General features: G+C 38.3%; 1 protein-coding gene across 1 annotated transcript in view; it reads right to left on the bottom strand.

Annotated features, from left to right (window-relative positions):
- Positions 1 to 25,191, bottom strand: part of ACTN2 (actinin alpha 2) — a 67,085-nt gene extending 41,894 nt beyond the window's left edge. The window contains exons 1-2 of the mRNA XM_017817494.1: positions 24,785 to 25,191; positions 505 to 619 (exon numbers count right to left, since the gene is read on the bottom strand). Of these exons, the coding sequence (XP_017672983.1) occupies positions 505 to 619; positions 24,785 to 24,919 (250 nt within the window). The 5' untranslated portion in view covers positions 24,920 to 25,191. The remainder of the gene's footprint in view (positions 1 to 504; positions 620 to 24,784) is intronic.
- Positions 25,192 to 26,224: the final 1,033 nt, after the last annotated feature.

Here is a 26,224-nt window from a genome sequence, read left to right as displayed (position 1 = left end):
AACACATAAAAAAGGTGACATAGTCAGTTTACATCAGTCAGTCAAAAGTTCTTGGATATTCCACTCTTTTGAAAAATGAGACCTTTTACTTATGACTAAATATTGATCTAGTTTTGCTTTAGATACTCACTTTTGAAAGCATTGGTCCATCCAATGAATTCATTAAAAGCAAAGCAAAATTTTTATAATACAAGCAGAATAAAATGAATTTGTAACCTAAGTGTAACGGCTTTTTAATCGTTAGGGGCTAAGGCAAGGTCCTCATTGTTTTTGGTTTGTCCAACAACATCAATGATACCTTGATACACAAGCACCAAGCAGAAAATTTTGGAGACAAGGAGAAAGCAGAGCTTTTTTTCCCCCCTTTTGTTTTACAGTGTGTTTCATCTCTCACTTTTCAGTTTACTTTGTGTTTACTGTTTTATATTGTTAACAATTTTTGTTCTTTTAAGAGTGTTTCAGTTAGTGTGCTGTAAATACATAGAAAACTTTATTTTAGCTAACCTGAGATAACTTCCAAGAGGAGCATCAGTTTGAGGCCATTCCTGAAGTCCTCTTCAATGTTCTCAATCTGTGTGCCTGCTTTCCTGAGATGGGAATTGCACCAGGCTGTAAATGTCTGTAATAGTAATTAAATATCAGTAATTAAAAAAAATACTAATCAACATGGCATTTTCCAAAACAACTGCTAAGCCATCTGAGTAAACTCTGCATCTGAGATGTGGATGTCCACCTCCCATTCATTCTATACATGTTGACGAGTTCAAAATTCTTATCCCAGATGCTGATGAAGGTGCAAAGGATTTCTTGAATAGAAGCAATTTTGTGCTAGATTCTGCTTGTCAATGCATCTCCTGACAAAAGATCTACTCATAAAGACAAAACTTGCACACAAATGCAGATACTTAGGTTTGCAGGGAAAAAACAATCACAAAAGCAACCATGAGCATTTTTCTCCATTCCATGGAGAATAACTAAGTCTGCTTTTAGTTGCAGAGATGAAAAGCAGAACTAATTCCATTGATCTGCAGAGGTCATATACACGTTACTTTTTGTATGAATGAAATCAAAACACAGGCTACTATGAAATTTCTGACAAATTCTCTTTGCTTTTCAGTGTCTGTTAAGATATATAAAGCAAGTTTGTATTTACTAGGTGTTTCACCCGGGTATTTAGGTTAGACTTCAGCTACTTGAAATTGTCAGATATTTGGAATTCCTCTTCTTTTGCTATTTCAGATTGCCATAGTTTTAAAAATATTTAATTCAAATAGTTTAAAACAATAAAATATATCCCAATTGTCAATATGAAATTCCCTTTGGCCTTCTTTACTCTTACGTACTTTTTTAGACTATTTAATTTCTGATCTTTCAGAAACAGAATAATGAAGGACAGTGGATGATGACAAAAATTTTCCCTGGAACTGAATTTTGTAAATTCTAGACATACTTTAAGAAGACACGGACTGAATTTTCCCAAATGTTTTTTTTCTTAAAAATGCAACCTTTTGTTAAAAATAACATTTTTACTATTGTTGGGTTTGACCCAATTTATGTGAACAATTGATCTGCAGCTTGCTGGGCTCTTTTCTCAGTGCTTGTACAGTGACAAGGAACAGCTTGCTAAACTTTAGTTTTATCAAATTCTCCTATTGAATTGAAAGCAAGTAAGAAGAGCTACGGATATGGCAAAGCTGTGGAGTGAAATCCTTAATTCTAGGCACCAGGAAAAGGAGGAGAGAGAAGAAAGTATTGGAAGTGGTTCTGGGCAGGGATCCTGTTGACCTGCAGAGGATGGATTGCAGGTAAAGGCATAAGTTGCTCTGTTTGCAGATGGGGATAAGTATGGGTACAGCTGAAGCATCTCTGCAAATTCATCTATTTTAAGAAAGGGCTGTTAGCTTGAAAAGCAGTCATTTAGGAAGGTAAAACGCTCCTCATGTTAAGGTAACTAGCTTTACTGAGTTCATCAGAGACCTGAAACCAGAGTGTACCAATCATCACAACAGAGATACTAGGCACCCCTACCCTCAGGGCACGATATGATGGAATGTTAGGATGGCATTTGGTTTGGATAATTATAGAGTAAGGATCTAGATTATAAGACTAATTTGTCTGCCTCAAGCAGTATCTTACTCTAGTGATATGTATCTGAAAAGGCTTAGCACCACATTAAGTCATTTGCAAACACTAAAAATTATTACAAGCATCTTGGAAGGAATAATATTATGGTAATACAGAAAAAACAGCTGAAAGCACTAAAGGGTAAATGCACAAGAACCTTGCATGGCAATTTGGCAATAGATATTAGACAGCTGAACCAGTAAATAAATGAGCCTTTCATGAATTAAGTGATGGACATATGCTTATCTGCAGATGCTATTGCAGTTTGTAGAACTGTTCCAAGCAGACCATACTAAAGCCAAAGAGGAACGTGAAGAATAACTTTAGCCAATTCCATCTCTTCTTTTAGACATTTATTGTAAGTGTTCTGACCTTGTACCACTCAAGTAAATGAGTTTTTCTCGTTTTTCATTTAATTAAGGGTTTAATGGCAACAACCCCACCGGCTGAGTAGCCTTAAAATACAAATCTGATTCCTACTATGAAAAAAAGCTACTTCTCAGTTTGTTAAGAAGAAATGGAACCTGGTACTTCTTAGTACTCATGTGTATATATACATATATAGGGGTACATTGGGGAACAGCTCTTGAAAACAAAGGGGCCCAGGAGGAATGGACATGCTTCAAGAAGGAAGTCTTGAACACACAGGAGCAGGCTGTCCCAGTGTGCCAAAAGGTGAGCCGGCGGGGAAGACAACTGGTCTGGCTGGGGTTGTTTAGCGTGGAGAAGAGGCTCAGGAAAGACCTCCTCACTCTCTACAACTCCCTGAGAGGAGGTTGTAGCCAGGTGGGCGTCGGTCTCTTCTCCCACCAGTAGGACAAGAGGGCACGGTCTTAAGCTCTGCCAGGGGAGGTTTAGGTTGGATATTAGGAAGGAATTTTTTACAGACAGAGTAATCAGATACTGGAATGGGCTGCCCAGGGAGGTGGATTCACTGTCCCTGGAGGTTTTTAAGATGAGACTGGATGTGGCACTTAGTGCCATGGTCTAGTAATCATGACAGTGTTGGATGATCAAGGGTTGGACTTGATGATCCCAGAGGTCTTTTCAAACCCGGTTGATTCTATGATTCTATATATATAAAAAAAAATTAGAATTTTATCCACCTCTAATCTTACTGTGGTCATCTACTTTGCCTCTACAACAGCTGATTCAACTTAATGAATGCTGCAATGATAGACACAAAACATAAGTTTTAGACAAAGATCATGAAGTTTTCAAGTAATTTAAATAGTATCTCTTGAAAATGGACATTTTTATGGCGCTGAATTTACTGAGATACATAGTTTTCTCAATATTGTTCATTTTATGGAAACACTAAGCAGCCAATGTCACTATGATATAAACAAGGAAAAGGTGCTGCTACTGCTGAGTCAAGCTGTTTTCAATAAACAGTTTGATGACAGACACTGGTTTTATGATCTGCTTTTTTATATCTGTAGGTTGTTTAAGATTCTTTCCACCAGTAAGGGCATTTGTAGCATTCTGAAGGATAAACCTGGAATTACCTACAAGGCCTCCATTCATGGGATAATAAGTTCTACTGAAGCACTCTACTGTGCACAGATTCTTTTTTTAGACTATCTGTATATACATAGTTTAGATTGTCTCCCATATCTAGAATAAGAGGATTAGATCTTTTATTTAAACTACAGTTTCTCAGAGTTTTCTGGTTTATCAGTGCACCAGCTCATGGAATGGTACCATCTATCCCCTTATAAGAATTGTCCTGTGCCTCATGGAAGTGCCACAGCAGCACATCACAGCAGACTCTCAGCGTGTGGCTTCATCGTGTGGTGCCTTCCAAACTAGCTTATTTTTCCTAGGACTAAACATGGTTATAGGAATGATATTTAGGGAAGTGTTTACTGTGTTTCAGTGATGCAATCCATTAGCGACTGCATCAAGGCTACTGCAAAACTTAACTTGCAAATTTTAAGAGTTTCCACAATCCACATTTTATTTAACCTCATCCCTCTATTCCTATTGCAAGACAACTTGTTCATATGGCTTTGGCTTTAACTAACAATTCTATTCATAGTTATTGAGGAACAATTCAAAGCACATTTAAGTCCTGGAGATCAAGATACAGCCAGCATACAGTACGCTGCAAATTTGTAATCCATTGGGATTTAAAAGCTATTAAATGACTTAGACAAAGCAAATTCCTTTTTCTACTGAGCTGTACAGAACATTTCAGAGTATCAGATTGCCCAGAGATAGAAGGCAGGACTGAAGGCACTGAGCTGAATACCAGTAAGGATACAAATAAATGTCTAAAAAGCTAGATATTTCTTTCAGAATTTATTTACCATACATAGCTCTACAAAGTTAAAATATAAATGAATAAAAATTCCTCCTTTTCAAAGTTACTACAAAAGAAATTTTGCTGACATTCTTAGATGAGAGACTCTAGAAGAGGGGATACAGGGCAGGAACCCAAACAATTTGCAGTCCCACAGGTAAATGTTCTCTTGTTCTCTTAATGCTCTATTAATTGTCTACTTCTGTCACAGGTCTATTTTGGAAACACTAAATCCAGAACAGGGAATGTGGTTTATGTTCTATGCCCACTTAGCCTCCTTGTGAAGACTGCCAATAGCATATTCTCCATAATTCAGATTCATAATCTGTGATGGCAAAGTGTACACCTAAGGAAAAAAACCCTTACCTGGTAATTTAGGCGGGACACCACTTAATTTTACAAGCCTCTGACAAGTAGAATTGCAATCGAGCAACAGAAAAGGGAAATATCTCTAATTAATTATCAGTCAACTGCAGCTAATGCCAAAAAGGAATAGGCTATGCCCACTTTGTGCAAATACTTTTACACATGCACACTGAAGGATGTGCTCTGCTGGAAAAAGTGGTACCTCTGAGGTCTGAATTGTCCTACACTTCTGGGAAAGCCCACATGTCCTTTTTATGTGAGCTTAATGATAACTTACTTTCGATAGTGGTTCAAAGCCAGAAAACAAGATGCTTTAATAAAAAGTTTCACATGTGCACGTGATAATATGAATAAAGAGAAATGAGAAAGTATCAGCTACCACACTCTCCAATATTGTTACCCTCTGTGAGTCACAAGACAACTTGTTCCACCTCCTGAAGATGCAGAGTAAATTTCTAGTTTGGCACTGACAGTGAGTCCATAACGAACATCACTAAAACAGCAGCATAACTTGGATGCAGAGGGGATACACTCCACAAGATCAGAAAGATTTATTTCCTTGCACTCAGAATTGAAATTTAGAAGTGGATCCAGCCTGGACTGGGGACCCATATGCTATTAGTACATATATTTCATATCAGAGGTTAACTCTACCTTCACTCTCTCCATCTCAAATCAATTCCTGTCTGCTATAGTTTTTGTAAGTGTTCAAAACTAATATTTATTTTAAAAAGCATGTGTCTGCTTCAGTGTACCTCTACCAATAGCCCAAGAAAGGCTACTTGCTCACAGGAGTCGTTTGGTTTTTGAGTTTCTAGCCTTTCTATAGCATTTAGAAATGAAAATATAGACAAAATCCAATTTTAACCTATGCGTTATGAAAAATGTGCCTGTTAAACAAAACAGAAGCACAACTGATTTTAAGTGGACCCTAAATTCTAATAACCAGAGCAGAAGAACACACCTGACTAAAATTAACTTCAAATACAAATATTCAAAAAACCATATTTGTTTATATACATAGATATTATCCTGAATTATCTCAGTCTGATAAAGTTGTTTCTTAAAACTGCTTTACAGCCCTTCTTCTAAGGAGTTTTTCCCCTCTCTTTGTGTTAGCTGAGGGTCTTCATTACCTCTAAGCTAAATGGGATGCAGTGATTCACTCTGTAATTATACAGAACATTACTGGGCTCTGAGTGCACGGCAAGGGTGTTACAGAAGGAGCTCTGCCAGAACATTCCCACTAGGCCAGACTGAGGTTTCCCCTTGAAGAATTTCCCATCTGTCTGTTATCNCCATGTTTTAAAATATAAGTTGTGAACCTGCAACATGATCTCCTAGCTCCTGTGTCCACACAGTGGACTGCAGAATCAGGGGTTTTCTCTGGGATTAGGATACAGTCCATGTTGGCCCTCATTCTCTTAACTGTTTAATTCTGCTCCCAAAACAAGAGGCAAGAAGGTGAAACACAGCAGAAAATTGCCTGGCCTTTATAAGCTAGCTTGATGGCACAAGCATGACTACACATGGCACCTTTCAGCTGTTCCTAGAATATCTAGATAAGCTATACTTGCAGTATAATTAGGTGCATGAGGATATTTTTACGAATTGAAAATAAATAACATCTTACATCTTAGTTGTCAGTTTGAACTATTATTACCTGTCCTCTTGCTCTTCTTTCCCCTTGCAGTGGAAGCCTAAATGCATTGGCACATACTAGAATAACTCTAACAGGGGAGGTGGTTCACCAGTACAACTCAATCATGTCAAAACACCAGTGGGCAAAGTGGGATTTTAACACAAAACACACCTGAGCACAGCAACAATGCAAGTGAAGCTGAGTGAAAGCACAGTGAGGGATGCCACGAAGGCTAAGGGAGGGCAAATGTTTAGCGTGTTGCAAAAGGTCACTAAATGGAAACCCTCAAATCACAGGCACTATGTCAAAACCAAATTCCTGGGAACAACAGAAATGATAAGCATAGAACCATCTCACAATGTAAGTTAGTAGAAGCTCCATCACAAGGGCCCCAAATCTAATGTTGGGGAAAGCCCTTCCTGCTCCAGCACATCCATCCATATAGCTGAACAGATGGTGTCAGATGATACACCAGCATACTCCACACTGTCAGCAGATCTGCTCTACTAACTAAGGGAACTTCCCCTCTGTCCCTTAGTTTTATCATTCATAGGAGAAGTCACCAAAGGGATGCATTCATCACACAGGACATTGCACATGTCTTACTGGCATTCTGCATTTTGCTTGCCTGGAAGAGCCTGGGGAAACCTCAGTCCTCGCGAAGCAGGTGGCCTAATCCTGTGTGAGTCTAGGGTTTCTTGTAAAACATGCAACTCTGTCCAGTACTGAATGACTGAACGTCTGTTTTACAGCGCTCACTATTACCAAAAAAACCCAGATCATGTAAATATCCCTTCAAGAATCATTTGGCAAAAATGAAACCCAAGAAATGTCAAGAAGATTAGTGACCTTTTGTTACAAAGTGTGTGACTTTAGCTCTTTCTTTCAGAGGAGATCAATGTTGTTCCATTGATCTAAACTGGAAGAAAACTCAGGAGGTAGCAAGATGCATGGGAAATTCAGTATGGGTCACTACCTGCACTATCCTCACTTTTTTTCTTAAGAAAAGAATAAGAAGGAAAGAAAGGAAGCTAAGAGGCTTTACAAGGTCTTTGAAGGGACTAAACCAGTTAAAATATTGCTAGGTTGATTAGGAGCAGGTGGATATCTTTATTGGATCACCTGAGATAGCTGGAAAAAAGAGAGAAGTTTTCAGGCACATAAGCCCATCCTTACAAGTGAGGGAGAAGCATCAGTCTTGAGCAGGAAAATTTAGGTAAAACTTTAGGTAATGCAGGGTTCTGAGGAATCATCAATATAATGCTCCAACAGCTCTATTCCCTGTTGGAAGCTCCTTCCTTTTTCAGTACTATTGATGACACTCATTTATGAAAGCTTTACAGCTGCAAACATCTGTAAAATCCAAATATGTGACTTCTCAGAATACATGCAGTACCATAGGGTAGTCTGCTTGAGTATTTTTTTAGTTTAAAATAATTCTGCCTACTTAGATGTATTTTTGAACAAAACCATTGATATTTTAGAAGTAGGAGAACACACAATGTTTAAAACCCCATTTGAAACTAAAAGGTATTCAGGATCTGTAGGACAGTTCTGGTCTAGATCTACTTTTCATTTTTGGAATTTCAGGAATCATGCAAATAAGAGAACCTTGCTCAAAAAAATAACACAGAAATAAAAAAAGGAGGGATCCAACAAAAATCTTCAGCAAAAGCATGGGCGTGGTTTTATCTTGCATTATAAAAACTGTTGGCGAATCAGAGCTCACCACTGGCGAATCAGAGCTCAAATCAGTCCAGCAGTTTAATTACCTAGGTAGCCTCATCTCCTTGGATGGTAAGATTGACGGAGAGATAGATAACAGGTTAGCAAAGGCATATAGTGCTTTCGGAAAACTACATAAAAGAGTTTGAAAAGCACAAAGATCAGTGTTTACAGAGCCATAGTGCTGTCTACTCTTTTATATGGATCCGAATCATGGGTCATCTACTGTCACTACCTGCGGCTCTTAGAACGCTTCCATGAACGCTGTCTCTGCACAGTCCTAAACATCCACTGGTGAGATTATGTGACTAACATGTCTGTTCTAGAACAAGCAGCAGTCACAAGTATTGAGGCCATGTTGCTGAGAACACAGCTGCGATGGGCAGGGCACATCTCCAGGATGAAGGACCACCGCCTCCCTAAGATCCTGCTTTATGGTGAACTTGCCTCCGGCTGCCGCATGAGAGGAGCTCCGAAGAGAAGATTCAAGGACTCCCTGAAACAACATCTCAGCCTTGGCCATATTGATCAATATAACTGGTCTGCTCTGGCCTCCAGTCAGGAGGTCTGGAGACACACCATCTATGACACTGCTGCTTCCTTTGAGAACGCACGCAGGATCACTCTTGAGGAGAAAAGACATGGCAGAAAGAATCGTGTCTTGCAGAATACACCACCTAAGAAGTCTTTCTGCTGTGCCTTTTGCAACCAGACTTGTCTGTCTCGTATTGGCCTTTTTAGCCTCCAGCATGCTTGTAACAAGTGTGGGTAGAGCCCTTCCCAAATCTTTGTTCGCGAAACCTACCCATGATGATGATGATGATGATGATGATGATGATGATGATGATAAAAACTGTAGGATACCTTCACCCATTCTTATCTTTACAACATAACTGCAAGGTACCCAATTTGTAGGCAGGAATTAGAAAGACAAAGGAGCTGTCAGGAAAAAAAAAAAGACTGCTGTCTACTTCTGATGTGTTCTCTGAATTCTGAGTATTCTAAGTATTTTTTTACAGATTCTTATCACTAAGCAGACCAGAGTGGTCCCTGGCAAATTCACAAATGTCAATTTTAATAAAAAATGGAGAAACAGAGTCTTGTAGGTGACAAAAGGTCTGGCATACTTTGTTTACACAAAAGTAGGAAACTTTGCTAGGCAAGTGAGCATCAATTTTTGCTAAATCCAATCTTATATTTCAAAATTAAACTTCTAAGGACAAGCAAGCAAAAACTTACATTGTACTACATTTCTAAGCCTGCAGTTAGGTACATGCATGTCCTCTGATCATGATTTTGTCTACCTAAACTCTAGCCATTTGTCCTAGTTCTGGTTAAGGTAGAGTATTTTAAAGGTCCCCACACCGGGACTTTACAGAAGCAGATTTCTTATGTTATCTACCTATTGCAACTATCTCTTCATCAAAGAGGAAAATTAAACACAAAAATAAATGGGAAGTTTGAAAAGAGAGCAATACTTAAACATTAAAGAAGTCAGAAAAGAGAAGATAATAAATCAGATCTCTGTGTTCACTGAAGGCAGAATTTTAGACAGACGGTCAAGAGGAAGCTTTAAATTAATCTTTAATTCTAGAAGCAGTGAAGCACTGGAAGAGACTGGCTGGGTAAATGTGGAACCCTCTTCTTGGACATGATTAAGAACAAGTTGGATAAATAATGTCAAAAAGAGCATTAGCATATTTGCTTCTGCCTAAAAGTATGGAAATGGACTAAATGCTTTCCTTGATTCTCCCAGTAATACTTTCCATGGTGTTCATGGAAGATTCTCATCCTAACTAACATCTACACCGCAGCCTTGAAAAGGGAGAATAGCAAGAAGACTGTTTTTCCTTCCAGATTCTGTGTCTGAGAAGCCCTAAAACTTAGGTACATAAGTTATCCAAAGACTACAAAATAAGAAGTCACTCAGCAGAAAACAACTCCCTTATAGAAATCCAAATGCTTGGCATGCAACAGATAGCTGTAAATTTTGTTTCTGTCAGGGTGTTCTTTCTGTGGTGATCCCCATTTCCCTCTTCTACTTTCGTATGACCCTTTAATTTCCCTTAGCAAAAAGAAATCTAATACTGGAGATTTGTCAGGGATATTGGAAAAAAAGAGAGTAGTAGGTGATGACACAGAATAATAATGAAACAAAGCTGAAAAAATGTAACAGGATAGAGGGAAAGGAGATTCAAAGTCAACAGGCAGAAGAGTGTTCACAGAAAATTAAACATAAACCAAATTAAAATGAAAGCGGATTCCACGATCTGTTCTACTGGTATGTACGCTTCTTGAGGTGTGTATTATGATCCTTGAGAAGAGACCCTGACACGTGTGTTTTCTCCCCAGCTTTGCAACAGCCTTTTAGGCACTTAAAACAGGAATTTAAAAAATGTTTTTACTGTCCTAAATGCTGGGCAAATTATGACCCATGATTCCTCATATGGGACTATAATCCTTTTAACAACGATGGGAGCAGATGTTAGGCATATCTGAGTACTTTTAAGTGTTCCACTTCTGTATTCAAGGATAATGAGAACAATAAAGTCTCCATATTCCACCACACTATTGCAGTAGAAAATTAACTGTTGCTTATGAAATGCTCAAATGCTACCCTGAAAAAAAGCCCAATAAAGAAATAGTAGCAAGAAAGATTAGAAAGTTAACAAAACTATAAATACCTTGTAAATAAAGAGCTGTAAAAAAATGAACCAAAACCTGAACCTACTGTGAACAGATGGAAAACAACAAAAACTACCAACATCTTCAGCATCTGTTCTCTATCACTCAAAGTCTTGAAAACCAAATCTAGCTATTTAGTATAAACCAGTTACCTACTACTGTAAATATAGTTACATGATAGTTACCCTTCCCTCCTTAAATACTTAGTAAATTTTGAAATGTGCCAACCTCTCTAGCATGGAGAAAGAAGTGGCTCAGGGAACTGTTAAGAATAGCAATGACTGTGAGTAACCCCACAGATGCAATCTGAGAAAGCATTTTCACATACAGGAATTTTTTTAGCTTTCACCCCTACGATGAAAAGTCACTGTCCCTACCTCTCACTAATAAGGTCAGTTTTGGGCACCACCAATGAAGCTTCCATTTCTGGTGGTTTAAGTGATGGGGACACCTGTCCTCCCGAGAGCTAAACTGAGTGTACAACTCACCTCATAGATATTACCAAACAGTCTGCATGTGTTAGCAACCTTGTCACTTATTCACCTGGCCTGGGTTCAAAATACTGACCTAAAAGTGAAAGGTTCCCATCAGCCACACATTCCCAATCAATAAATTAAAAGTCCATCTTCAGTACAAGGCTATCTTTCATCATGAGCTGGGGTGTAGGGACTATTAGAATATTCCACTCAGAAGGCTTTGCAACACTGAGACTTTTAATTAATAATCTCACCACCTTGCTAAGCAGTGACAAAGGTCAGGGGTTTGCAAGTCAACTTTCTCTTGGGTGTGAATGACCATTTTTGCAGTTTGTTCATTCACATTATATGCATGAATCCTTGAAAAAAGATGGTCACAAACAGCATTCAGGCAATACACTATGAGAATCCTTTGCCTAAATGTGCATGTCCAGCTGTATTACGGTAGCATTGGATAATTCATTCTAGCTAGATGAAGTAATGAGGAGTAGGGTCTTTCAGTTTGCAATGATCTTACCTCTTCGTTTTCCCTCCTACTTCAGTAACAGTATGCATGGCATCATTTACAGTTATACCCTACCTTTTGATGACTCTACTCTCTTTGCCTTTTATGTAAAACAACAGGTATGTTAATACCTTGTCATAACCGAATTAATACCTCTGGATTTTCCGGCTTACACACCATTACTCAACACACATTCTCAATGTACAAAATTAGCACTAGAGAATGGTAAATAATGGTATAATCTGTGAAGTAAACAAAGTTCTCAAATTACTAACAAATTTCTGAGTTACAATAGCCCCCATATTAAATTGCATTCTCTAATGAAAGTGAAAAGACAGACAGTGAGTAATGGCTCAATATTTGAGTTTTTGCTCTTCCACAGCTTTTCGTACTCCTTCTTTCAAGTTATAAAACCGCTTTGTATATTCCAAATCATTATCCCACAGTAGAGGTGAAATATAAATATGTTCCATGGACTGAGAGCTCTAAATGCAATATTAGAAGGGCTCTGTTAATCTTCACAATGGAGTGTATTTTACAGTCTCATATACATTTTGCAAAGTTAAAATGCTGTAGCAAGCAAAAGAACTTTTATTTCATAATCCTCAAAAAACAAATATTGGTGAAAAAATTATGAATCAAGCATATTCAGAACACAGTTCTTAAATGGGAGTAAAGCTTTGAAAACAAAACTAAATACAAGCAAAAAAGGAATTAAAGGAACAACACAAATGTAAAGTTTTGAATAATCTGGTTTTGGTCAATGGCTTTTGCTTTCTTTTCTTCTCAGATGTTCATTTTGTATTTCCCTCAGAGGAAAAGTTTATGAACATGTTGATCTCTTTCAATAGGCCATATGGTTTCTAGCATTTAATAATTCAACAATTAACAGATCATGGTAATTTTTTTTTCTACGTGCAACACTGCCAATTTTGCTCTTCAAAATGCCTCCTACTGAAATCTGCAGAAATAGAGAAGCATCACCCACAAGGACCCGTGCCTTTCTGACAGAACCACAGTACTCCTACGCAGCATGACTGGGAGCGTTACAGCATCCAGCCTGGACCTCTGAGGACTGCCAGCTATTTGCATGGCACAACAGTATTTTCCTCTAATAGGGTAAGCTAACTTTAGAGCATACTAACCAAATATTCTCTGCTCCAATACACTGCACTTTGCAGAGCTTGCATGTACCCTATAAAAACAAGTAAGCCTGACATTACAACCTGAGGTAGTATGGCTACAGCAACTAATATCTTACACAGCATTCCCGGTCACTTTACACCACAGAACCTTACAGTGCATATCTGCAAATAAATTAGTTCACACCCAGTTGTCAGGGCATTAAAATAGATTTGCCACTAAATAGATCTGCACTAAAATAGATTTGCATGAAGTTGAGTGCAGCAAAGAAATGTTGTACACATTCTTATAAAAGTTTTAATGGACTCTGTCACCCATGTAATAAAGACTGCATCTTTGCATTTATACAGAGGTATATATTCATATCTTAAAGTGCTGTCCAAATACCTCTCCTCAACCAATCAAGTATGACACTAGGAACCTGAGCAGAGAGCTTGAAGAGCATAAAGTGTGTAGGTTCTGCTAGAAAGTCCAATGTACTGAAGCATGCTCCCAAATATCTCTTTTTCATGCACCCTCTGTCTTGCTCTCCAGAAGATTTTTAGATACAGATCTTCGGTGGACAAAATTAGACACCTCCCAATACTTTTGAAGTAACAGAACTGAGACCTATTTGCATTCTGGCGCTTTCTGGATCACTTTTGAGCAAAGTCATATTTGGGAGGTCTCACTGTAAGTGCTATTTAGACAAAGAGCAATATTTAGGGAGCTCTTTTTGGATCTAAGTTCTGAAAAACCATGAAACACAAGGATAGAAAAAGGTATTTCATATGTCATGGGACTAAAATATCCAACCAAAAGTTGAAATGCGATAGGGTCAAAAGAAATTCACCCATTTCTACATGGCTCAAAATGAGTTAATTATGGAGTACCACCTTTCATGCTCAGCATTTCTACTTCACAAGAGTATCAGCAAACTAGAAAGCCTCTTCAGAAAAAGATTTGCAGTAAGTACGCCAACAGGTTTGGAGGGAATCGTTTCAGCAATGATAAAATATTTGAGACCAGCCATTCTACCATTTTCTCTCTTAACCCTTATTTTCCAACTGGCCACTCCTTCACCATTAGAGAAGAAAAGAATAATCTCTTCTACATTTGCCTCTCCATGTGGAAAGTTAAAAATGAAGTCTAAGTAATCCAAAAAGGTGGTAATCTGCAAGGGACAAATCTGCAGGTGTGCTTTAAAGGTGAAGTCAATGCCCCTTATACTGCCTGGGGCTTTTTCTCCAGTATCTTAAACAAAAAACATGCATTGCCACTACCCTATCAGTGTCAAATAAACTTTCTTAATAAAGAGACAGGATCTTCTATTATTTCCAGTCTCAGGTCCCTCTTCTACCAACTGTACCCTACAGTGCTCCTCCTGGTTTCCCAAAAGCTTATGAACTATCACAGATAGTGTTGGCTAACAATTTTGTTTCAGAGATACATATTTTAATAACCAAATACTATTGGGGTGAAACAGAAGAAACATTTACACATTACAGTATGGAAGGAACTAAAGGTATGCCCTCTGGAAATAGAAGGATTAATTAAAGTAGGCTAATCCAGGATTTAGTTGACTGGATTTCCAAATGTCTTTCCCTTGCTTTCTCTGTTGATTTTCTTCACCATGCTATCTTATCCAATAATGATATACTACACTGTCAGGTGAGTAAGTAAATCCATTATAAATTGGTCAATATAGTGAATCAGAGTGGGATAAAACTATGTTCCTATCCAACTTAGCAACATTCTCTGAAGCACTTCTATAATCAGAAAATCAGGTCTTCTGACAGATACTGAAAGTTTTTTTCAATTCTACACTCACCAACACACACATCTTTAAGTCTCTGACACCAATAAATGATGGGAAAAATATGTCAATATTCAGACTCCAAGATATTTACACAGTCAATATTATCTTTGCACTCTGTTATGTAGTACCTTTGAAGACAACCAAATCTAGTTTCACTTGTTATCTAAACTGCAGTTTCAGATTAGACTCTTATTGGGAAAGGAAAACCTCATACATTAATTCCTTATTATGCAACAAAAGCTCCTCTGTGGCATATATGCCGGCTTACTCAATGCAATATTTCTCAATACACAAAGCATATAATCTGCCCATGTGAATTTCTTTACTATTGTAACTGACGACTAAAAAAAATTTCAATTTTTATTTCATGCTTGCTTTAAGAATCTGTTTTTTAAAGAATTTGCTAATTTCTGCAATAAAAGATACTACTGAAACATATTGGGTTGGGGTTGATTTTTTAATGAGGCATTAGCTATAGAATATCCTGTAAGCCAGTAAACTTTCAGAAAATTCAGAAAAATGTTAGCATTTCTAAATAATTTTTAGTGAGGCTTAGGTTCCTAAATTACTGAGCTTTTCACAAAAACAGACTAAAGAGCAAAGCACTACTCAGAATGGCTTGATTATATAAGAATTAGAAATTTAACAAAGTAGCCTGTTCTAAAGCACCTAACTTAGATGGGTAAATAAACAATGATGACTGGAACCGCTGAAGGCATAAAGATCAGTGTTTTAGACAGTACAGTGTCTGTGATAAATAAGCTGCTTCATCAATTAAACACACAGTTCTTTATTTATAGCGTATTTCTCAACAGGAGCCATGCTGGGACCTGTGCTTGGTCATGGAAAGTAAGCCAACTTCAGCCTCACGTATGGTGTTTTGCTTGTCTTTCAATATTAATGCCAGATGGATGATAAGTGCATTATACATAATATGTCCATGCGCAAATATAGCTGCCTGTGGGGCTGCACTGCAAACTACATCATTGAAATGATTTAGGATTTAGAAGCAGTAAGAAGAGGGAGAGTTGCTTCAAATTTCTTCAGTGATCTGGTATATAGCAGAAGATCATTGTACCAGCAAATGAAGGGGACTGGAAGTCTACGGATAGTAGCAGAATCAAAGGTGGTCAGTCTGCCAAAGAAAACGTGTGGTGGAACTACTCTCCAGAGTACAGCTGGAGATGAGCTTGGACTATAGAGGGTTTTTATAGCCCAAAGAAACTCCTCTAGGTTAAATAATACCCCAGAGCTACACAATTATTTATGGCTGGGTGTTTGGGGTTTTTTGCTTTTTTTAAAAATTTGTATTTAATGCAGCTGGGTACTAGTTCTCTTCACATTCAAAAGCGCAATGTCTTAAGTCTTGCAGCAGTGAAAAGCTACACCAGTGTCAAGATTAAATATGAAACGGAGTTAAAAAAAATCATTTAATGCTAGATGGTTAAGCCTTTCTGTGAGTGCCAAAAGAGCAGGCTGATTTTCAAAGGTGCAAAATAGACAGAAGTTCCTCCTGACGTCAGTGGAAATGCCTGGGTGTTCAACACCTATAAAAAATATGAGTGTTTCCTTAGATGCTTAAGGAATAACCACAGACGCTAATTTTAGACGAAGGTAGTCACTTTCCACGGACTCCTGGTATGGTAGTGGGGGTGAGCAAAGTTCTTCTGGGGAGGCAGTTAAGATTAGAAGCCATCTGCTCTAAATTAGGTTCTGCAAGTTATCAAAGTAATGGATGGCTGGACTTCTTTAACTTACAAGTTTTTGAAGAGAAATAAGAACAAACATCAGATTTCAAGTTGAAGGAATTCTGGCAGTTAAGAGCAGCTGGGAGGAAGCATTTGAAATAAACGGAACATCTTATTCATATCAAGTGCAATAAACATTTTGCACTTCCATCTGTAAAGTCAGCAACAAAGGTATTACAATCGCTGCTTTGGAGATAGACAGTGATATAGATAGACAGATATAAAGCGATGTGCCATTATAATTCAAAGCAGGGAAAACCAGGACCAGACATAGGAGCAGTAGTGTCCCTTCTTTCACTTGGGACAAATTTAGGATTGATTTTCTCACCTGTGTGCACACAGAAATTTTAGGTCCAAATATATAAACTAACTAAAAATCAGCCAAACAACTGTCACCTGCTTCCCTCTGGACAAGCCTTCAAAAGCATGAAGTATATTTCTACAAGCTACCATTTCAAGCAGGACACTTTCATAAACAGACATCATTGCACTTCGAAGTCTTTTGCCTCTGTCTCTGCAGATGCTCTGCTTTGCAAAGCAGCAACACCCGCTCTGTAAGCCTTTCACACCAGTAGTTCAAGGATTACTAGGACCATGCTGTCTTGATCTGTACTGAAGTGTTCCTTGTACTGCCAGCAGGAAGAGCTACTACAGACTTGATACAGAAACAGACACAGAGGGTGATCATAACATTGTGTTTGCTGGTTAAATGACGTGGAAAGAGGTAACTTCTATCTTTAAATACATGCCCAGTTTCATGTAGAAATAGAGCATTGTATAGGACCTGTTTAGTTATGATAACGTTTATGCATCAAGTCTCTCAACCTGAGGCATATTTAAAATCAACAAATCCAGTGATATAAGAACAAATGCCACACATCCTTATCAGAGAATTTCATGAAATGATGTTCTTCAAACACTGAAGATGTGAAAATCACCCCAAACTAGGAATGAAATTTAATTTAGGAAAAAATGGAGTACTTGATGTGAATACATTCTCCTTGTGGTATCAGCTGACAGTAAAGAACGCATAGCCATAAAAGTCATATTGACTCAAGAGTCAGCAACTTTTCATTGCTCACAGTAAAGGAATACCACATCAGTTACAAATTGTTTATTCCAACAATTACAGCTCAGAAGAAATTATGCTTGGCAGTAAAGCCATCCAAACTAACTCAACTTTGCCAACTGTGTAAGCATTTTTATATTTGTTTGCTTGCAAGGATATAAAATAACATACAGGAGGGACTTTTTTTCTACTTGGGACAAAGCTAAGCAGTACAAATTCCCATCTAATTCTATTTCACTGACATGTTTCTTCCTGCATCATGTCCACCTGTATTCCAGCTACAAATGCAATGCATTTTTCTGTAAGCAGGGCCTGCAGTACAACTGCTAAATTACTACCAATATCTATATGGATAGATATTCACAACTAAAGAAAACCCTGATGTTCAGTCTCACTGAAGTTAATTCAGTAGAACTGTATAGTGCAATGCAGAAATTACTACCTAAACTAAAAATCATTAAATAGATCAGAAGTTATGCAACAGTGATAAATTTATGTTAGGCTTTTGATATCCAATTCTTACATCATAGTGATGAAACTCCTTTTGTCTTACTTGTAAGAGGACAGAAGAGCTTCGATGAAACATTTTGAATTGTGTTACCCCATTGGCAAAAAGCAGTCGAAATTCATCTTGCAGAGATGTTTTCTTTTGATTTGGATATTGATGGTGTGATCATGATATTTTCTTATTGAGATTCATTAGTTTATAGAATATACCTCGGTCCTGCTTTTGCTTGCACAGGACAACCAATTGTATGAGCATGGATTCCCTATTTACTGCAGCCTCAGCACTAGAAACCCTCAGAGGTCTTCCAAGCCTCTCTCTTCAGCACTCCAGTGACCCAGAGATTCAAGCAAGAAGCAGACATCCCACCCACAAGAGATTATAGTAAAGTCCACTGCTTAACACACAGATTTTCTTTAGCTCTTAATCACCTTGGTCGCAGCTTATGGAAACCCACTCAGATCCATACTTTCTTCCAATCCTTATTGTCTTACTAATTGGATCAGCATATCTGCATACAAACATTTTACTATACAAATTTATGGGGAGGCTGTGGTGTGTATCTATGCATGAAGGTAGGAGGTAGCCTTTGCTTCCCATTACAAAATGGTCCTTATAATTTATTTCCATGATCATACAGTTCTGTTCTGGGCAGATATCTGGGGGTTAATTAACAGCTGAATTGAGACTGTAGGAGTTATCAATTTGACAACACTTAATAAACGCATACAGAGCCTGGAACAGGTCAACATTGAGAGGTTCATTTCAGTTTAAATAGAAAACATAATATTGAGTAATACATTTATTTCTCGCACTTAGTATTGGTAAAGAAAACCTTCCCATTCAAACAAACTACGTACTTAATAATTTCAAGTAAAGTGAATTTTGTAATACTTTTCTTTGATTTTTTTTCATATCCCAGCACCACAGTATTCAGGCCTGCACACAAAATCGACAGCTTCCAAGACAAAATATGAAGCACACTGACAAAATATGATCGTTTCACTATCCTTTCAGCATGCTCCTCTCAAACACTTCCATGCAAGTAACATCAGCAAGAGGAATTTAACATGTTACTATTTTAACAAGCACTAATCTCAAAGAGGCCAATTGTACAGAACAAGCCATAAACACATCCCATATTTCTACAGAGACCCCTTCTGCCCTCATGGCAACTCTTCATAGGATAAGAGAAACTGCAAGTCTATGGCCTTCTGTTGCATCAGTGTCTAATACTTGGGACAGTTACGGTAGATCCTGAAAAATCAAGACATGCTGTTGCAGAAAAACAAAATTAAGTTCATCCATTGACTACTAGGTTCTGAGCTGGATCTCATACGGGGCCATTTACCACTGAGATCATCACTTGAAGAGCACTTAGGATTTAAAAGAAAACAAGATATGTTCTATATCTGTTCTTAATACCAGAGTTTTTGGCATCCACTGTCTGAAAAGAAAATTCTTGATGCCCCTGGAGGAGCATTTGGCCTTGGAGTGCTGAAACTTCATGTTTCATAAAGGTGCACTCTGCATCTATAGTGGCCTTTATCATTTGGCAAGACATTGTTATTCTATAGAAGACAGCCAAGTACTTGCTGAATACTAGGAAAAAAAGTCTAAGAAAGGTGAAATTGTTTGCTCTTTTAATTGTTAGTACTAATAGAAACTCCTGCATTTCAACCAACAGAACTTCCAAGACACCTACACCATCCTGATTATCTGCATGAAAGGTAAGGGAGGGAGAGAATTGCAGTGTAGGACTCATCATATGATATGGCATATGTTATCATAGCACATGGTTTTCCCATTAACATTCCATTTTTGAGACTGGATGATTTTCCTCCTGGCATAATAAATCCCCTCCTGAAACTAGTCCTAAAGCTACTCAACTTAGTATCCTCATCTTTATAAGAAATATCCAATAGTTAACAGGTAAGTACTAGGAATAAGTAATCTGAAGGTTCATACTCTCTTAGAAAGGAGTGTACCTTTTGCTTCCCCCACACCTCCTACATTCACATCCAGACCCTGTTCACGCTGCTCACTCGCACAGGAGAATCTGTGTGCCTTCTCAACAATCCCACTGGTATTCCAAGTGGGTAAAAAGTGTCACCTCATTAAAAACCCTCTAGCAGTGGATGGTTTCTGTGTGTGCAATGGAGCCTAATGTCAAGGCTCATTATTAAAGGATAGAATTTCGCATGGTTTAAAAAAAAAAAAAATCAAGCTAATTTTATTTCCAGATAATCTCAGTAAAAGAGGAAGACCTAGGTTGGAATTCCCTCTACACATTGCAGATATTGTTATAGTATGTACAACAATTATTTCAATCTGGAGAAGTGAGAAGTGGTTTACAGGACTGAATTCTGCTGCTGGATTCCAGCCTCTCCTGCCAACCTCTTTCTGCCTTACATTTCTTTTTCATTCATTGAGGCTCTGTTATTTCTCTCCTCCATTGAAGAACAAAGCTGTTTCCTTCCACTATATCTGCCTTCTCACACACCAGTAGAATTCTTACAGGAAGAGGTTTCTGATAAGAAATCAATTTAGATTCCATCCACAGAAGACGAGGCAAACTTCAGAGTAAATCCGGGACACTGAGTCTAACTCTATTTATAGACACTGAAGTCAGACTGAACACAAGGTCAATTTCTCTTTCAGGCTGCAAGGAACCTCTCAAATGTGCTGAACTTAATGAAGTTGCAGCAACACTACAACAATAAGGATGTTGCCCATCATTCACAGTCCTGATAGCTTCTTCCAAATAATTTGCTATACATGTGTCTTCCAAATGCATTTTTTTTTTAACTTGCAAGGACAACAGGAGTTGTATTACCAGCCAGAGGAGGTAATGCAGATAAATCCTTATAGGTCACACTGAAAATGTAATCTGATATGTACTTCTGAAGGCTGGAAAGATACAGCTTCTTTCCTTGAGAATCTTTTCTGAAGTCCTCACTCATGCACAAGGTTCAGCGTTATCAAGATTTGCTTTCACAAAGAGGGCAATATCAAGGTAAATAAATATTCTAAATCTTCTTCTTTATTCTATACCAGTGTAAAAAACCATCAAAATTGTCAGAAATTACATTGACACCTACATTAAAACCCTTCTGCATTAACAAAACGGTGGTACCAGGGCCACACAGCAAGCTAGAATAAGATCATCCACATATAATAATAATATCAGTAAGACAAGGAACATGTTCCCAGTTCTTTCTTTACGTGTGTTGATTCAATAGTGTCAGACACATTTGAATGACTGCAGAAGGCACATATTAAATATGTGAAGCCAATTTAGTGTGTTACAATACAACTATCCTGAAGAAGGGATCACACTTGTTTCAGTCTTCCTTAGAAAGCTAACAAAACACATTTCATGTCAAAGTTTAAAAAAGCATACTCACTCCTATAATTATTTATAGCAAAAGTTACAAACAAGAAAGTGCTATTAAACACCTGGCTGACTAAGCAGTGTTGGCAGATCAAACACTGCAAAAATACAGTATGTGCACATTTTGAGTAGCACTGCTGTGCTTGGTTTCCTAAGCTAAGGGACACTGCATTTCCCTATGTCCCCTTTAGTTATACTGAGATATAGGTAGTGAAAACCAAAAGCTTTGTGGAATTTGTTGAGCCTTTTTTTGGAAGCTTAAGAAATATAAAAAATACATTTATTATGGAGAAATATATTTATTATGGAGAAATATATTTATTATGGAGAAAAGAGAAACCATGTTTTAAATCTTCCACTATAAGCTAGTATGATTTTTGTTCGCACTCCAGTCCAGCAGGGTAGGGGCTGAAAGACAAGTGATCTCTAGTCTGACAGACCATAGAACAAACCACTTCTACCAGTTCTTACAACAATCACTGGCCAGCCTCTTTCTACCAGTGGGAAAAACGAGGTGACTTGACCTTGTCTAGGGTTACGGGGCAGAATGAAGAAGAGAATCCCACCCTCTCTGGACAGACTTTTCCAAAAGTACTTCCAATATTTTTTTTATTTCTGTGTAGTACTGAAGAAACAAGGGGCCACTCCCATAGATCTTTCAGCCACTGCTTAGGCGCATGTGGGCAGGGGAAGTGTACTGGGTCAAGGAGCAGACTGTAGAAGTTTTCAATCTCATGGTACCCATCTACAGGTTCAAAAGACACCAAGGCCATAATTCTTTAATTAGTTTCTACTATTGGACATCTACTGTGTCTGTTCTACTATTGGACATCTACTGTCCATTTCTACTAATAGACATCTACAGGATGTCCATTCAAAATACAATTTTTCTTTTTTTTTTTGTTATTTAGTCTTTCTTTAAAGTTGTTTCTGGAAATGCCCAATCATATGATCCCGTTTAAGTTTTTGCCAATAGTGTCTATTGCAGCAAATGGTTGAATTGTTGTATTTTCTTGATTTCCTGAGTTGACACAGGCTAAATGTTACCTCAAATTAAAGCATTTGAATTGTTGCTCACATTCAGACAGAGCTAAACCACAACTCATCTTTCTTTCCTATAGTGTACTTCATATTTTTTGGGCATCTGTGACCACCAAGGAGCCTGGATTACAGCAGACCATAATACTCCACTCCATGGTTATAATTAGGCGTCACATCCATTGTAATCCTATGGACGTCATCATGTGTTACCAGCATCTGTTGACAGATTTCATACCAGGCATATCACTGAAATGGCAAGTCTGGAGAGGGCAGCCCACAATAGAAACAATGGCATTTATTTTTGGTTTGATCCAAGACTGTCTAATAGAAAATATATGCTGCCAACTGCCAGGGCTCCACTGAGATCATTTTTCAATATTATATTACCAGTTAGAACAAAGATCTGTGCCCATGTACCTGCAACCTTCTCCTAATAAATAAGGAATTAAGAAAGCGCTTTCTGCCACTGTCTTAGCATGAATTAGGAAAGATAGAAGCCTTAAAATTTTACAAGGTTTAACCAACCCTTAATCATGCAAGTACTTTTCATGTAATAATAATTCAGACTCCTTTCCAAGACAAGGAGTAAGGATCTCCACTCCTAAATTTTATTTAAATATGTTATCATGTTAATATTAAAACTAAACCCAGGGAACTGGCAACATAAAGTTGGAAGTAAAGCAGAGTCTGCTTTAATTTATCAATGTTGAAATCTGACTTTCTGCTGAAGTGCTGTCTGTTCAGGGAATGGAAACATAAAATTTTCACTGTAGTATAGCTACTCCCTGATTTTCTTTAAAAGTCAAGAGACTTACTGTAAACATAAAAACGTCTTCCTAATCCAAGTCCTCTTTACTTTTGATCATTTGTCTGCATTGAAGGAAAACTGCATTAGAGTGCTGACTATCTAGTAATCTGTCCAATTTTTTTTGAAAACAGCATTCTTTGAAATACTGGACAATTGAATCCTAATCAGATGTAGCCACAACCTCTTACAGCTGCACAGTTTCAAATCACTAAAGCACTTAAGCACTAAGATAATTTCCATTCTCCTTATAAAACAGAAAAACATAGTTGACCATGAGTGTCAAATTAAAACTATACATTTATAGTATAGCTTTTACAGAAGCTGTGACTGCAACAGTGGGCAAGAGTCTCTCATAAGATCTTAACTGGCACCTTCTACTTAGGTTTTGAAGTGAGCTGCTCAGCTATGCAGAATACATATTCAACCTTATTGTCCAGAGCACTGTCTTTCTCTCCCTCCCTTTTTTTTCCATTCTTGTAACCAGCAGATAACCTTTTAATCCCAGATCTGTCAGATGTGACTTCAGCATCACCTTTCAAATTAGAATGTAACAAATCCTCTACAATATTTCATCTCTCTTTTCCATGTGCTGTTTAAAACTTAGTGTTCTGAAATTAGAAGTGCAAATATTACTAAAGTATCCAACTACTGACAAGACTGATGTGGGATCATAATTTCTGCCTATGTTCAGAAAAAGAGCATGGGCAGTACTTGGTGGCTCAATAGTTTTCTTACACCTAAAAGGCAAGAAGCATTTCCTACACAGCAGTATATTCCAATATATTTACAGACCTGTTTTTTTCCCAGACAGTGAACTGGCATGTGGGAACCTAATCGTGAAATACAGTTTTCCAAATATAGCCTGGATGTATTTCTAGGCAATACTTTCCTTGTCAGATCATTCAGTTGGAATGAAGAGTATATTCTACTAAGAGCTGACTTGCAAGATCGCAACTTCAAAAGTGATTTCTCAGTCTGCTCTCAGAAATATTGCAAAGTCCTGTTGCACACCAATTTTGAACCATCTCATTCATCTCCCTGTTTATAATTGCAATTTACTCTTTTTCAAAATCCACCAGGCGCACACATCAATTCAGAGTCTGCTTTCTGACAGGAGGACCTAGGAAGTGAAGTTAAAAATTACTGAAACATTAATACATAAATCTAGCGATACTGACAGGATATTTCCAGTGCAATATAAAAAAAATCTCCTGACTCTCATAAATCATTTTCATCTGACATAGGTTTCACTTAAGAATAAAAACAGCAAATGCTTTATCCTCAAAATATGGCATAGCAACTATAGATTATATACATGTTTTATACAATGTAAAATATGTTTTATTAGAATCCCTTGCTGTACGGCCCTGACAATTCCAGATACAGCATGGAAATAAGAGAGGACATCATTCCGTACAGAACCACACAGACAAACACACTATTTTCAGACCTTCCTTTGCTGTTTCTCCCATGCTGGGTCCAGGAGCAGGTCCCTGTCCCATTCTTCTTCTTGGGTCATGTACTCATCTTCTTCATAGTTATAGGTGTACTGCATGTTTGTTTCTATCTGGTTCATGCTGTTCATGCTACCGGGGGATCAGCTTCAGCTGCTGAGGCTTCTACTACAATTTGAGTTTACTTGCTGATGGGTTGTAGGTAGCAGTGTCTGTTTTCTTTTCTTTCCTTTTTTTTTTTTTTCCTTTTTCCAAGGTGACAGGGAGTGAATATGGACGAATCTTGCTGAGAGCAGAGGCTGAAACTGTCAGGTAGGTGCTGACGTGTGGTGACCTTGCTTCCCTCTCTCCCTTGCCCTCGTTCACTCTCTCTCCCTCTCTCTCCCTCTGTGGCTGCTGCTGTCGGTCCCTGCGGCTGACCCCTCGGAGAAGCCCAGGGCGGCTCATTGCTGCGGCTTATTATCCCCGCCGGGCTGTCACGTGGCGCTCCGGGCGGCGGCCCCGGTCCCAGCCCCGCTGCGGGCGGCGGGAGGCGGTGGGCGCTGATCCCGCACGGGGCAGCCTGGGATGGGCTGCGGGAGAGCAAGGATGGGCAGGGGGCTCGTCTCGCGCCAGCGCTGCGGGAGCTCGTCTGCCTGTCTGTCGTGCCTTACGATTTGACACAGACTTGCCTTTTTTTTTCCCTCCTACTGACATGCATTTCTACTTCTCAAGACCCGTCTATGATTTGCTAATGTAGTTTGGCATAGTTTATCATTAGTCTGAAGTCGGTATCTGTCCTTGAGCCACTTCACACTTTCGGATTAAGGATCACACGAGCCAGCACAGACAAGGACACTCAAGAGATGAAACAATTTCCATTGGAGATCAGGTCTGGAGTTAACCAGAAAGCATGGAAGCACAACTTTAAAAAGCAATGCATATATTTTTGTCTAGGAAACAGTCTCAGTAAATCCAAAAGCAGGCACCAAGAAGCACATACAAAGGCCCGTAGAACCAGTAACTTCACATATGTGTGACAGGAACCATTTACCCGTGCTTCCCACAGAGCAAAATCCAAAAGGATAGCACTGAGATCAAGCACCCTGGCAAGCTTGTCCCGTATCTCCTGTGCCATATCATTTCAGTTGTCCCAGTAACAGGGTTTCTTCTGGGAATTGGCAAGTTTACTATGTTCTTCATGTAGCTTGTCATTAATACCTGCACCTATCATCAGCCAAGGTCATCCTTGCTAGCAGTGGCCACACAGGATACAATTCCATCCTCACTTAGGAAAAGAAAATGCTCACCAAAGCTGAGCTTTTAAAAGCTGTAAATGACAAACTCATATACAAGGGGAAAATGTTTAGTAAAGACAACAGTAGGTGTCTAAGCCAATGTAGATGAATAACCACAATAATTTACAGCTTATGTCCTCCATTTCATATTGCTAACTG

This window comes from Lepidothrix coronata, unplaced genomic scaffold (genome assembly GCF_001604755.1).
Source record: "Lepidothrix coronata isolate B3197 unplaced genomic scaffold, Lepidothrix_coronata-1.0 Scaffold61, whole genome shotgun sequence".
In the NCBI taxonomy this organism is placed as follows: Eukaryota; Metazoa; Chordata; class Aves; order Passeriformes; family Pipridae; genus Lepidothrix; species Lepidothrix coronata.
This window is presented reverse-complemented; position numbering and strand designations above follow the sequence as displayed.